Here is a 13,449-nt window from a genome sequence, read left to right on the forward strand (position 1 = left end):
ATCCGATGAAGTGAGCTTTAGCTCACGAAAGCTTACGCTCAAATAAATTGGTTAGTCTCTAAGGTGCCACAAGTACTCCTTTTCTTTGAACCTAGGAAGTTTTCAGTCCCACTCTTTTCCATTCTTCTGCAGATAGAACAGAACCACATCTACAACCTACAAACAAATCTATCAATTATGAGATATCAGAACTTACTCTGACCTTCCCAAAACCATGTAGTGATATGTACATTTTGAATATGCATACATTAATTTACTGGCCTGGATAACCATCAGTAAAATGGGGATAATGATGCTTCCTTTCTTTTCCTTTTTGTCTGTCTCTATTTAAATGGTAGTCTCTTTTAGGCCGGGACTGTGTCTTACTGTGTGTGAATATACAGTGCCTAGCACAATTGGGTCCGGTCTCTCAGTTGGAGCCTCTAGGTCCTAGAGTAATACAAATGAAAAGTAATGATCATGAATTTAAATTTTATACTTTAAATGTAAAACATTCATAAGCAGGGAACTGCCAGGAAAGTTTAAGAAAAATCTTTTTAGTGATGAGAACAGATGTCAACACAGGGAGACCCAGGCCGAGATTGGGGCTGTAAAGCCCATAGGCATGGTCTTTCCCATGTGGGCAATGTGCCTGAAGCAGGTACCGAGGCTCCAGGGGCTCTAGTGGAATGCAAGCTGGAGTAGTCCCTGCTTTGCCTTTCCAAAAGGTGCAGTATGAGAACAGCTCTGCTGGGTGCTGTAGAGAGGACTTAGGGCCAGATTTTTAAAACTATTTAGACACACAGGGATGCAGATAGGGGTCTACTGGTATTTTCAAAAGCACCTTGCTGCCTAGCTCCCAGTTAAATCAATAGGCACCTAAGGTGCTTTTGAAAAATCCCACAATCTAAAGAGCTGGATTGATCCTGGTCCCTGTGCCAGGAGAGGTTGGGGGGCACCCCTTCTCTCCACAACTAGTGTGGTCTGGCTTAACCCTAGGCAAGAATTAAGGCTTGGGGGGTAATAATAATAATACAAAGGCAAATTGGGGCAAAGTGAAGAAAGGACAAGGGGAAGGAATAAGAGACTAGAAGAAAGGGAGGAAGAGAGACAGCTGGAAGGATAAAGAGGAAAAATGAGAAGGAAGAAGTGCTGCTAAGTGGAGGGTGAATGCTTGGGGAGATGGGATGACAGGGTACAGGTGGGAGAGGAAGAAACATAATAAATTTCTCTCCTATAGGAGCCTCGTGTCCCAAGGTCTCAAAGTACTTCACAAATATGAATGATTTAATCTTCAATCCACACTGGGATGGCGGGGAGAGGGAAGTTACAAAGTGGGAAACTGATGCACTGGGAACCAAGTTTGCTGCTGATTTACGCTGATACAACCTCGCTGAAGATGCAGCCGCTAGTAGCACAGGTACATCTGGCCCAAAGAGATCTCTGTAGCTTGCTTTACATGACATCGGAAGTCTGTGGCAGAGCAGGCCCAGAACCCAAATTTCTTAACTGTCAGTCCTCTGCTTTAACTAAATGCCATCCCAATTATTTTGATCAGTACTGACAGCTCACAGAGTCACATGATTCTAACAAAGAGCCTCTTGCTACACCATTTACATGCCCAACTTCAGTCGACGGAATTTTCAATTACAAACCACCACACCCCCAGAACCTGTCTCCCTGTCCCTTCATTAACAGAATCTGAAAACATCATGCCTAACCTATTCCTTCAAGTGCCAGGAGATCTCATTAAGCACTCCCAAACAATAGCATCTCCCATTGGCCCTAAATGCTGAGAATCAATGAACGCTGTCCGCTGGAGACTTTAAAATCACATTCATACAGCAGTAAAATGAAATCCAACCACTACTCATCACTAAAGTGATAAAACCCAACATCTCTGCCAGTTGCTGCGGCTACCACGTGAGTTGATTTTTTACACGTAAATAGGACTTCCATCCCAGCTACTTTATCTTCCAGTTTGTTCTCATAGAATCTTAGTTCCCTGTCGAGCAATGCAATTTGATGCCCCAAATATATACCCTCCTTATGACAGGGATTAGCTACTTTATTCCAGTATTCAGACAATCTCATGGAGCACAGCACATCAACAATCAGTAAACTGAAGCTCTCTGAATTGCTGAAAATAACTTTACCAATTTAAAAAGCTATCACCTAAGAAATAAGTGACACGATTAAATCCTTGCTTATATTCTTTTCACCAGATGTGAAAATTGGTGGAAACAGAAGGGGAGTGCCACTCCAGAGAGAAAATAAGAGACCATTAACTGGTTATTGAAGGCCTGGCTGCTTCTGGATAGGCAATGAAACAGCAGCAACCATCATGCTGGAGACTAGCTTTGCTCAATCATCTCTCTTGAGACCTGAAAGACAACATCATCTGCTTATTGGGACATCAGCTTAACCCTATTCCAATGAAGAATAACTAACTGTTTGTTCTCCAGGATGGAAGAAACATTTATTAACCTTTTCCACTGTCAACTTTCCATCTGAGAGTCCCCACGAAACTTCCAAATAGTCCCGTAGAAACTAATCAACAGTTTCATACTATTGATTCTTTCTGTATAAGAAAGGAAATAATATTATCTTGCACGTGTGCTGTCAACTGAAACTGTTTACTGGATTTCTGATATGGGTGATAGGCATCTTGATGAAGCAATATTTATTTAGCAAATCCATCGTTTTACAAATAAAAACTCACTAATCTACCCACGAAAATAACGGAACCTCTGTGTATGCCCCACTGACTCCACAGCACTCTTAAAATAATTTCTTGTCAAGTGAACAACCTTATCAAGAAACATTTCTTAGTTCCACAATATTCATGTTAACAAGTTTGGACTATGGCTAAATTAGTAAAAAAAATATTAAATTTTCAGCTTAAACCTAGTGTTTGGCAAGAAATCTTATAAGAATTAAGGAATTCACTTAAGGATTTCTAAAGTAGCCCTAAAGGAATTCATAAGCATAACATAACTCTTAATTAATCCTTAATGAATGCTTTGGGGCATTTTCGTACATTCCCTGCATTATTACTGAAACTATTCTGGGCTCCCAAAATTATCTTAAGAAAATTTCAGAATAACTGTAATATTCTGGAGATTTGAATACTAATCCAAAAAAGGGGTATACCTATTTCTGCATGATAATTTTAAGATTCTTACAGGATCAAATGTATCAAGTTGTTATAGCAACTGGAATACTTAGCACTGAACTGTAGGTATTCAGGAGTTTAAAATTACCCTAGCCAAATAATGCAACAAAAGTAATAAAGTAAAAGATTTACCAGTGAATTACATCAACCCAAGAGGACTAGTGATCACTAAAACTGTAAAGCAGTCAGCAAACAAATGTAGCAAAATCTAAATTACAAGGAAAGATTAGTATTTGACAGATTAAAGGAGGCTTAAAGAAGCTAAAAGCTATAATATAGCTATAATGAACTGCTCAGCTCCATAAAATGAATGGCAATTACAGGGCCAGAGCCACAGATTCTTACTTAATTTTCAGTCTTTACTTTGGCAGAACTCCTATTGACTTAAGTAGAAGTGCACCTCTCGGAATTTGGTCTGCAGTTAGATTGCAAATGTATATATTGTTTACTAACAGCAAGTTAGAGAAGACCCTGAATGGAACGTTGCAGATAAAGGAAGCTGAACTGCTCCTCTAAACAAACTTGTAGTTTACAGATCTCTAGCTTCATCTCCTGCCATTGCTCCTCTCCTCTTCATTTCACTAGAACTCATGGTTTCAGATTACTAAATTAATAGGCTCATTCACAAATCAACTGTTTGATTTGATGAGGCATAACAGTTTAAAGATTTGTCAGCATTTGTTCCAGTGAAATGCCACAAGGATAATCTTTTGGGGCCTGTTCAGCAGAAAGTACCCAAAGACTTCTCTTTCCCAGGTCCATCTGCACCCGTCAAAGGTTTATTTTACAGAATAATACGGGCTACATATCCAGGTTGACCAAGATGTCAAGGTGCCTCCCCCAGACACATACAACTGGGGTTGCTGATTTCCTATAAATAAGTCCCATTCACACAAGTGCAGTTCTCTTCCTGATTCATCAGCCAGGGTATTTTAATTCCTCAAACAATCAAAATATTTTATCCACTAAAAAACTAGAGAAAGGACCTGCTCCTGCCATTGGACCATATTCTGATAGACTTGCTCTTGTTGAGTAGTGCCTTGCAGGTACTCCCATAGACTTCAATAGGGGTATTTGACAAGTAAGGTATGATTCAAAGAGAGAATGTTACCCCTTGAAATCAATAGCAACCCTTCACTGGCTTTGATGAGAGCAGAACAGGACCAAAATTCTCCTTGAAACAGCAGGTCTCCAGAAGATGTACTGGATTCACAATGCAAAAGTGAAAACTAAAAACCAAAAAAACTTTGGCCAAAACCATTTTTAATTGTTGGGTCTCTCTCTCTCTCTCTCTCTCTCTCACACACACACACACACACACTTTTCCAAGGAAATCAGGAACTTTCCAATAAAATTTTAGTTTAGCTGGAAACCCAGTTTTCCACTGTATCATGTTAAAATGGAAATTTTTCAGCCACTCCTATCCAGAACATCTGCAGTAAATTGGCAACAATCCCCAACCCTTTGCGGCAAAGCCATGATTTAGCCCTTTATGGGGCTGATTCTCCTCTCAGTTACACCAGTTTAAATCTGGAATAACTATTAGAATCAATTGTTACAGACGGGTAAAACCAGTTTGCATGAGAAGCGAAATGGACCAATGACATAAAAGTACAACTGTATGATTTATTTCTAATTTAAAGACATATAGTAACAATTTCATCTGATCGCCAAAGAAACAATAACATGCCTGTGCTGGGTAATAAAACTATACAGGATCACAAAGGCTAGGAAGTGATGAGAAATTAATAGCAGGAAATTCCATCACATGACATTAATGCTGGGTCTGTATAGCTGTAAGAATAGAAATATTTGGATGGGATGGTATTAACCAGAATTAATGAGAGATTGTATTTGTGATATTAGAAATATATCTTTACTTCATTATGTTATCCTGACTGATGTTAAAAGTATATATGCTATAATAATATAAGAAATCATCTCTATTTTCTGTTGCTAGCCTTGTCCAATTTGTTTCTCAGTTTGTCAATTCAGCCTACAAAGCACTACTTGTATTTCCTTATTAGGATTACAATCTAGTTGTCATTACTTAAGTTATTTAGGTTTTTTAGACTCTAAAGTAGTGGTAACTTAATTGTGTTTTTTTAAGGCGGTGTTAGGAATAAATTAATGGGGACATAACATTTTTGTCTGATAAATGATTGCTATAAATAAGAGGGCTTTTATTTAAAACTATTTTATTATGTTTTATATCTATATATCTATATATATCTTTATATATCTATTTGCTATAGCAGTAAGTTTAGAGGAATTTAAATATTTATAGTTACCCAAAAAGTTTGAAATAGTTTGAAGGAATCAACAACCAAGCTTCCGGGGGCCCTCCTTCCATCCAGCTGCTGGAGAACTTAATGTCAGATACTTGCCCAAAGAAAAACTTCCTCGGACTGCTCCAAAGTACAATTCCTAACTAAACTTTTTTTATAAATTTTCTCTGAACAAAAACATAATCTGTAATAGCCTCTAAGAGGCAAACAATTTCCTCAGCAATGGCCAGTAATAATTAATTATTCTCCTTATTAGCAAAGCATTTCTAATCATAACAACACTAAAACTTACGTGTCAAAGGCACCCAGAACCATGGTCAGCTGTCCAAACATTCCTTCTATTAAACATTAACTCCCTGTTCCAACCTTCCATTCTAAGTAGCAAAACCGCAAGCATGTAGCTATAGGGCCTTGCCTCTCTGAGCCTGGCAGTGGCTAAACACACAAATGGCTAACTGAAGTACTATCACGTTTGGGGTACACACAGGAATGTCAAATTCGGGGGTTACAAAGTCATTTTTCTTAAATCCCTATACTTTCCTTTTCAGTGTCTCACCAGCTTCTTTTTCCTTCTGTTGCATCTCTTTTCTGCCATATGCCATGGCACCTCCCTATCCCCACTCCCCAAAGGTGTACAAAAAACTTCACTGTCCAAATGCTGCTTCTAATATAACTTTATTATTTTTAATCTGTCCAGGATTTTATTTGGGAAAATTAGGCTTCAATTCAATCAGGTACTTAAGCTTGTGAATAGCCCTATTGAAATCAATGAGGCTATTCACATGCTTAAAGTTAGAAACATAGTAAGTTTCTTGCTGATTTAGGACCTTAAACAACAGTTACTTTGAGAATATATGAGTGCATTACAAATTTAGGGAATATTTCAGCATGAGTTCTCCTACTCTTTAATTTATACTGTAGACTAGAGCTGAACAAGTAATTCATAATAAATGACAAATATTTGACAAATTTTGTCTCTTCAGTTTTCAAATAGATAACGAAATTGTTAATTTGTTCATCGTTCAAGTTTATTTGCCAATCTCTTCAGTGTATATTGCTTGGTTTTCAGACAACTTGCTAACAGTTTATTAAGAATACTTGTGACTTTTGCTGTGTTGCTTAATTAGATAAGTCACATGTTTGTTTTTCTCTTGGCTGATCGGATTGCTCAGCTGATTGGATTGCTCCACCACAAAACTCCTGATTGTACATTCAGTTCGTGAAATCTGCCAGTTTGAGATTCAGTTTTCACAAATCTTCACAGTAATAGAGTTTGATGGTTTGAATATTTACAAATACAGGTGAATTGACATTAGCTTTTTTCAGACTAATACTTTCTTTTTTTCCTCCCTGTTCAGCTTTAGAATATAAATATATATAGTTTTAATGTACAGATTTGTTGAGGATGTAACCCCACAGGGATGATTTTGTTCACAGTTAGAATAAGAAATAAGTGACTTCAAGTGTGAAGATCCATTTAACAATCTATTACACATTTCCAAAAAAGGCACAGTACTCACAATAAGCAATATATTACAACAACCTCCAGAGAGGAAAAATAACAGTGATTTTCTACTGAGATTGATATGTATTGCAATCCAAGTATAAGATGGATAACTAGTGGGATACTTGCCTCTTAAGGCTAACCCATTAGTATTGCCGCATATGCGATTTGCCAGTGGCTTCCACAGAAAGTGAAGCTGCCACTTCTGAAGAGCTCGCACTCAAGAACTAAATCTGAAAGATGCACCCATGGGAATTACTTCATTGCCATCAGTTAATTAGGCCTTGTCTTCACTACAAAACTTCGTGTCATTAGAACACAACTGTGAAACGTTCAGTTAGCTAAGATGAACACAGGGTAGACAAGGACAAACCTGTTCTCCATTGCATCAGCTCGTCATGGTTAAAACTTGGTTCATCCATATCTTCATTGACTGCAAAGTTGTAGTCGGCACTGTGTTAGTTAACTTACTGTCATAGAATCATAGGACTGGAAGGGACCTCGAGAGGTCATCAGTCTAGTCCCCTGCACTCAAGGCAGGACTAAGTATTATCTAGACCTTCCCAGATAGGTTTGTCTAACCTGCTCTTAAAAATCTCCCAAGATGGAGATTCCACAATCTCCCTAGGCAATTTATTTCAGTGCTTAACCACCCTGACAGGAAGTTTTTCCTAATGTTCAACCAACACCACCTTTTCTGCAATTTAAGCCCCTTGCTTCTTGTCCTATCCTCAGAGGTTAAGGAGAACTATTTTTCTCCCTCTTCCTTATAACAACCTTTTATGAATTTGAAAACTGTCATCATGTCCCCCCTCAGTCTTCTCTTCTCCAGCCTAAACAAACCCAATTTTTAAAATCTTCCCTCATCGGTCATATTTTTCTAGATTTTTAGTCATGTTTGTTGCTCTTCTCTGGACTTTCTCCAATTTGTGCACATCTTTCTTGAAATTTGGCTCCCAAAACTGGACACAATATTCCAGTTGAGGCCTAATCAGAGTGGAATAGAGTGAAATGAATTACTTTTCGTGTTTTCCTTACAACACTCCTGCTAATACATCCCAGAATAATGTTTGCTTTTTTTGCAACATTATTACACCGTTGACTCATATTTAGCTTGTGATTCACTATGACCCTCGGGTAATCTTTCTGCTGTGCTCCTTCCTAGGCAGTCATTTCTCTTTTTGCATGTGTACAACTGACTGTTCTTTCCTAAGTTGAGAACTTTGCATTTGCCCTTATTGACTTTCATCCTATTTACTTCAGACATTTCTCCAATTTGTCCAGATCAGTTTGAATTTTAATCCTATTCCCCAAAGCACTTACAACCCCTCCCAGCTTGGTATTGTCTGCAAACTTTGTAAATGTACTATCTATGCCTTTATCTAAATCACTGATTAAGATATTGAACAGAACCAGATCTAGAACTGATCCCTGCAGGACACCACTTGATATGCCCTTCCAGCTTGACTGTGAACCACTGATAACTACTTTCTGGGAACAGTTTTCCAGCCTGTTATGCACCCATCTTATACTAGCTCCATATAGGTTTTATATGGGAAGGTCATGTGAGACAGTATCTAAAGCCTTACATAAGTCAAGATATAGCACATGTACCACTTCCCCTCTATCTACAAGTCTTGTTAGCCTGTCAAAGAAAGCTATTAGATTGGTTTGACATGATTTGTTCTTGACAAATCCATGCTGACTGTTACTTATCTTCTCGGTGTTTGTAATTGATTGCTTAATTATTTGCTCCAGGTACTGAAGTTACGCTGACTGGTCTGTATTCCCCGTGTTGTCCTTATTTCCCTTTTTATAGGTGGCAAATATAGTACCATTTTCCAGTCCCCTGGAATCTCTCCTGTCTTCCATGACTTTTTGAAGATAATAGCTAGTGGCTCAGATATGTCCTCAATAGCTCCTTGAATATTCTAGGATGTATCTCATCAGGCCCTGGCGACTTGAAGACATCTATCTTGTCTAAGAAATTTTTAGATCATTCTTTCCCTATTTTAGCCTCTGATCCTACCTCATTTTCACTGGCATTCCTATGTTAGATGTCCAATCACTACTAACCTCTTTGATGAAAACTGAAACAAAAAAGTAATTTACAACTTCTGCGATTTCCACATGTTCTGTTATTGTTTTCCTCCCCCTCATTGAGTAACAGGCCTACCCTGTCCTTGGTCTTCCACTTCCATCTATTTGTAGAATGTTTTCTTGTTACCCTTTATGTCTCTAGCCAGTTTAATCTCATTTTGAACCGTGGCCTGTCTAACTTGTACCTACATACTTGTGGTATTTGTTTATATTCATCCTTTGTAATTTGACCTACTTTGCACTTTTTGTAAGGCTCTTTTTTGAGTTTCTGATAATTGAAGATCTCCTGGTTAAGCCAAGGTGGTCTCGTCGTACTTCCTATCTTTCTTACATAGTGCTCTTGTGCCCTTAACAATGTTTCTTTGAAAAACTGCCCACTCTCTTGAACTGTTTTTCCCCTTAGACTGGCTTCCCATGGAATCTTACCAAGCAACTCCTTGAGTTTGCTAAAGTCTGCCTTCCTGAAATCCATTATCTTTATTGTGTGTTTTCCCTCCTACCATTCCTTAGAAGCATGAACTCTACCATTTCATGATCACTTTCATCTAAGATGCCTTTCCCTTTCAAATTCTTAACCAGTTCCTCCTAATTTGTCAAAATCAAATCTAGAACAGCCTCTTCCCTAGCAGCTTTCTCCACCTTCTGAAATAAAAAAAAAATTGTCTCCTATACAGCCCAAGAACTTGTTGGATAATCTGGGTCCTGCTGTGTTATTTTCCCAACAGATGTCTGGGTCATTGAAGTCCCCCATCACCACCAAGTCCTGTGCTTTGGATGATTTTCTTAGTTAAAAAAAAAAAGCCTCATCCACCTCTTCTTCGTGGTTAGGTGGTCTGCAGTAGACCCCCTATCATGACATCATTCTGGTTTTTTACCGCTTTTATCCTTAACTCAGAGACTTGCAACCAGTCTCCTATTTCCATCTCAACCTCAGGGCAAGTATATATATATTTATCCTTCTATACCAATATTCCCGTCAAGCGTATCATCCCACCAAGCCTCTGTGATGCCAACTATGTCATAGTTGTGTTTATTAAATAGCATGTAAGAACATGATAAAAAGGGGTAGTGAGGACAAGCCCTTGGTGGCATTAGAGGCGATGATGTCACTCATGCCCCTGCACCTAGCGTTTTAAGGAGGGAGGTCAAAGGAAAATGAGTCTGTGCTGCTGCTTGGTGTGAAGAGTAGGTGGTCAAATATACACCTAATCTATCTAAGCTTCAGTTGCACAATTCCGGATAATAGTGCAACATCTACAATAAATATTCTGTAAGACCTATGAAAAATGAATTGCAATAATCCAGCTGAGATGTAATGAAATCATGAATTAATGACTCAGGGTCCTTCTGTGAAAACACTGTTCACAGCTCAGCTGTGTCCTAGAAATGCTGGTGTGATGGATTCGGTGCCGGTGTGATGGGTTCGGTCACAGAGGCCCCCTTGGGACTGTTACCTGATGTGCTGAAACTACCTCTGAGCCCATTTTTCCCTGTCAGCTTGGGACGCCAGAACCCTGCCTTGTTGAGCCAGACATGCTAGCCTGCTGCAACACAGATCCAGGGTCTGAACCATATCCCCAAAACTGCAGACTTTAACTGAAAACCACTCAGCAGGTACTCCTGTCTCCAACACCCAGCTCCAAATGGGATCCAAAGCCCAACTAAATCTGTTTTCCTCTGTATAAACCTTATACAGGGTAAACTCATAAATTGTCTGCCCTCTATAACACTGATAGAGAGACATGCACAGCTGTTTGCTCCCCCAGGTATTAATCACTTACTCTGGGTTCAGTAATAAACAAAAGTGATTTTTTATTAAGTATAAAAAGTAGAATGTAAGTGGGTCCAAGTAATACCAGACAGAACAAAGTAAGTTACCAAGCAAAATAAAACAAAACACGCAAGTCTAAGCCTAATCCATTAAGAAACTGAATACAGGTAAATCTCACCCTTAAGAGATGTTCCAATAAGCTTCTTTCACAGACTAGGCCACTTCCTAGTCTGGGCCCAATCCTTTCCCCTGGTACAGGACTTGTTAGTTCCAGCAGGCGTCTTAGGTGAAAAGCAGGGGATTCCACATGACTGGGACCCCTTTGTTCTGTTCCTCCCCCTTTTATACCTTTGGCACAAGGCAGGAATCCTTTGTTTCTCTCTGGGTCTGCCCCCCTCCTTGGGAAAGCACCAGGTTAAAGATGGATTCCAGTATCATGTGCCATGTTCACATAACCTGTGAGACTTCATTACCCACTTGCTGGCACACACTACACAGGAAGGCTTACAAGTAAACAGAGCCATCTACAACCAATTGTCTTAGTTAATGGGAGCCATCAAGATTCCAAACCATTAATGGCCCACACTTTGCATAACTACAATAGGGCCTCAGAATTATATTTCATATTCCTAATTTCAGATACAAGAATGATACATTCATACAAATAGGGTGAACACACTCCATAGATTATACGCTTTGTAATGATACTTTACAAGAGACCTTTTGTATAAAACATATTCTAGTGACATCATATTTACACTTATAAAAATATTTCCATAAACATATGGAGTGCAATGTGGGCATGACATTTTTGTTGTACTATAGCTAAGAAACAAGTTTCAAAGATGACCCCAACTTTACCTTTGTAACAGGATATAAAGTAACTTATCTAGAGGAACTGGCAACTCAAATTAGCTGTGTTCTCTCAGAATTTAACTTCAGGAAATGTTCAAACATCCAGTACTGAATATCATTTAGACACCTAATCAAATCAGAACTTTCTGCCGCAGGTCATTGGAGATGGAAAAATAAATCTCTACGCCAGCATCATAACCACAATGATAGTGGTTAATTGTTACTCATCCTGTACCTGAAATTATGCAGTCGAATGAGAGGAAAAAAGAACAGCAAAGGTTCAAAAACTGAACCATATGGAACTTCATCATAGAACTGAGATGGGTACAGTACATCCAGCTCATGTAATTAAAATATGGGAGCTGAACGAAATAAGACTAAAATAATTTTAGACAGCACCAAAGAATTACTCTTAAGTCTCTCATACTTGAAATGGATCAATAGGCTTGTGAGAGGAAACAAATGCCTACATTCTTAGCAAAACACATGAAAAAACCACATTTTTGTTGTTTCAAAATGGAAAAAATGTTTTGGGGTTGTAACTGTTGCTATTATAAAACTATTTTTACTGCAAAAATGATATTATAGCAGAGAAATGTTTGAAAACTGGCAACATTTCCAAAGAAAAAAACAAGTCAAATTTCACCCTCCAAAAATGCTGCTGACATTGACAGGTTTCCTGGCCTAGTGGAAGGGGGGAAGCATTAGATGTGAAATATCTTGATTTTAGAAAGGCTTGACAGGATGTGACATTCTCATAAGCAAACCAGGGAAATGTGTTCTAAATGAAATTACTATAGGGCAGGTGCACAACTGGTTGACAGACCGTATGCAGAAGTGGTTATCAATGGTCTGCTGTTAAACTGGGAGGATGCATTTAATGGGGTGCCACAGGATCAGTCCTGCATCCGGTACCATTCACTATTTCATTAATGACTTGGATAAGGGAGTGAAAAGCATGCTCATAAAATGTACAGATGGCACCAAGCTGGGAGGGGTTGCTAGCACTTTGGAAGACAGGATTAGGATTCAAAATGACCAGGACAAATTGGAGAATTGGTCTGAAATCAACAAGATGAAATTCAATCAAAGCAAGTGCAATGTACTATACTTAGAAAGAAAGAAAATCAAATCCACAACTAGAAAATGGGGAATAATTAGGCGGTAGAGGTGCCAAAAAGGATTAGGGGGTTATAGTGGATCACAAATTCAATGAGTCAGCAATGTGATTCAGTTGTGCATATCATTCTGGTGTGTGTTAAAAGGAATGTTGTATGTCACACATGGAAGGTAATTATTCCACTCTACTCAGCACCAGTGAGGCCCCAGTTGGAGTATTCTGTGTCCTATTCTGGGCACCGCGCTTTAGGAAAGATGTGAACCAACTGGAGAGTCCAAAAGAGAGCAACAAAAATGATAAGAGGTTTTTCTAAATCTATGAGGAAAGGTTAAAAATATTGGCATGTTTAGTTTTGCAAAAAGGGGAATCCAATAACAGTCTTCAAATATGTTAAGGACTCTTATAAAGAGGCGCTGAATTGTTCTCCCTGTCCACTGAAGGCAGGACAAAAAGTAATGAGCTTAATCTGTAGCAATAAAGATTTAGGTTATATATTAGGAAAAACTTTCTAACTATAGGGGTAGTTAAGTCCTAGAATAGGCTTCCAAGGGAAGTTGTGGAATCTCCATCCTTGAAGGCTTTTAAGAACAGGTTGGACAAACACTTGGCAGAGATTGCCTAGGTTTACTTAGTCCTCACCACAGGGGCTAGAATTGA

General features: G+C 38.7%; 1 protein-coding gene across 5 annotated transcripts in view; it reads right to left on the reverse strand.

Moving 5' to 3' along the window:
- The window catches only part of ELOVL6 (ELOVL fatty acid elongase 6), a 124,911-nt gene that overhangs the window by 24,554 nt on the left and 86,908 nt on the right, over positions 1 to 13,449 (reverse strand). The window contains exon 1 of one of the 5 annotated variants that reach the window (XM_073340899.1): positions 5,446 to 5,547. The exons of the other annotated variants lie outside the window; for them this stretch is intronic. Coding sequence (XP_073197000.1) covers positions 5,446 to 5,507 — 62 coding nt within the window. The 5' untranslated portion in view covers positions 5,508 to 5,547. Of the gene's footprint in view, positions 1 to 5,445; positions 5,548 to 13,449 lie in introns of those variants that run through there. 5 annotated transcript variants of the gene reach the window in all.

Source organism: Lepidochelys kempii, chromosome 4 (assembly GCF_965140265.1).
Source record: "Lepidochelys kempii isolate rLepKem1 chromosome 4, rLepKem1.hap2, whole genome shotgun sequence".
Classification (NCBI taxonomy): Eukaryota; Metazoa; Chordata; order Testudines; family Cheloniidae; genus Lepidochelys; species Lepidochelys kempii.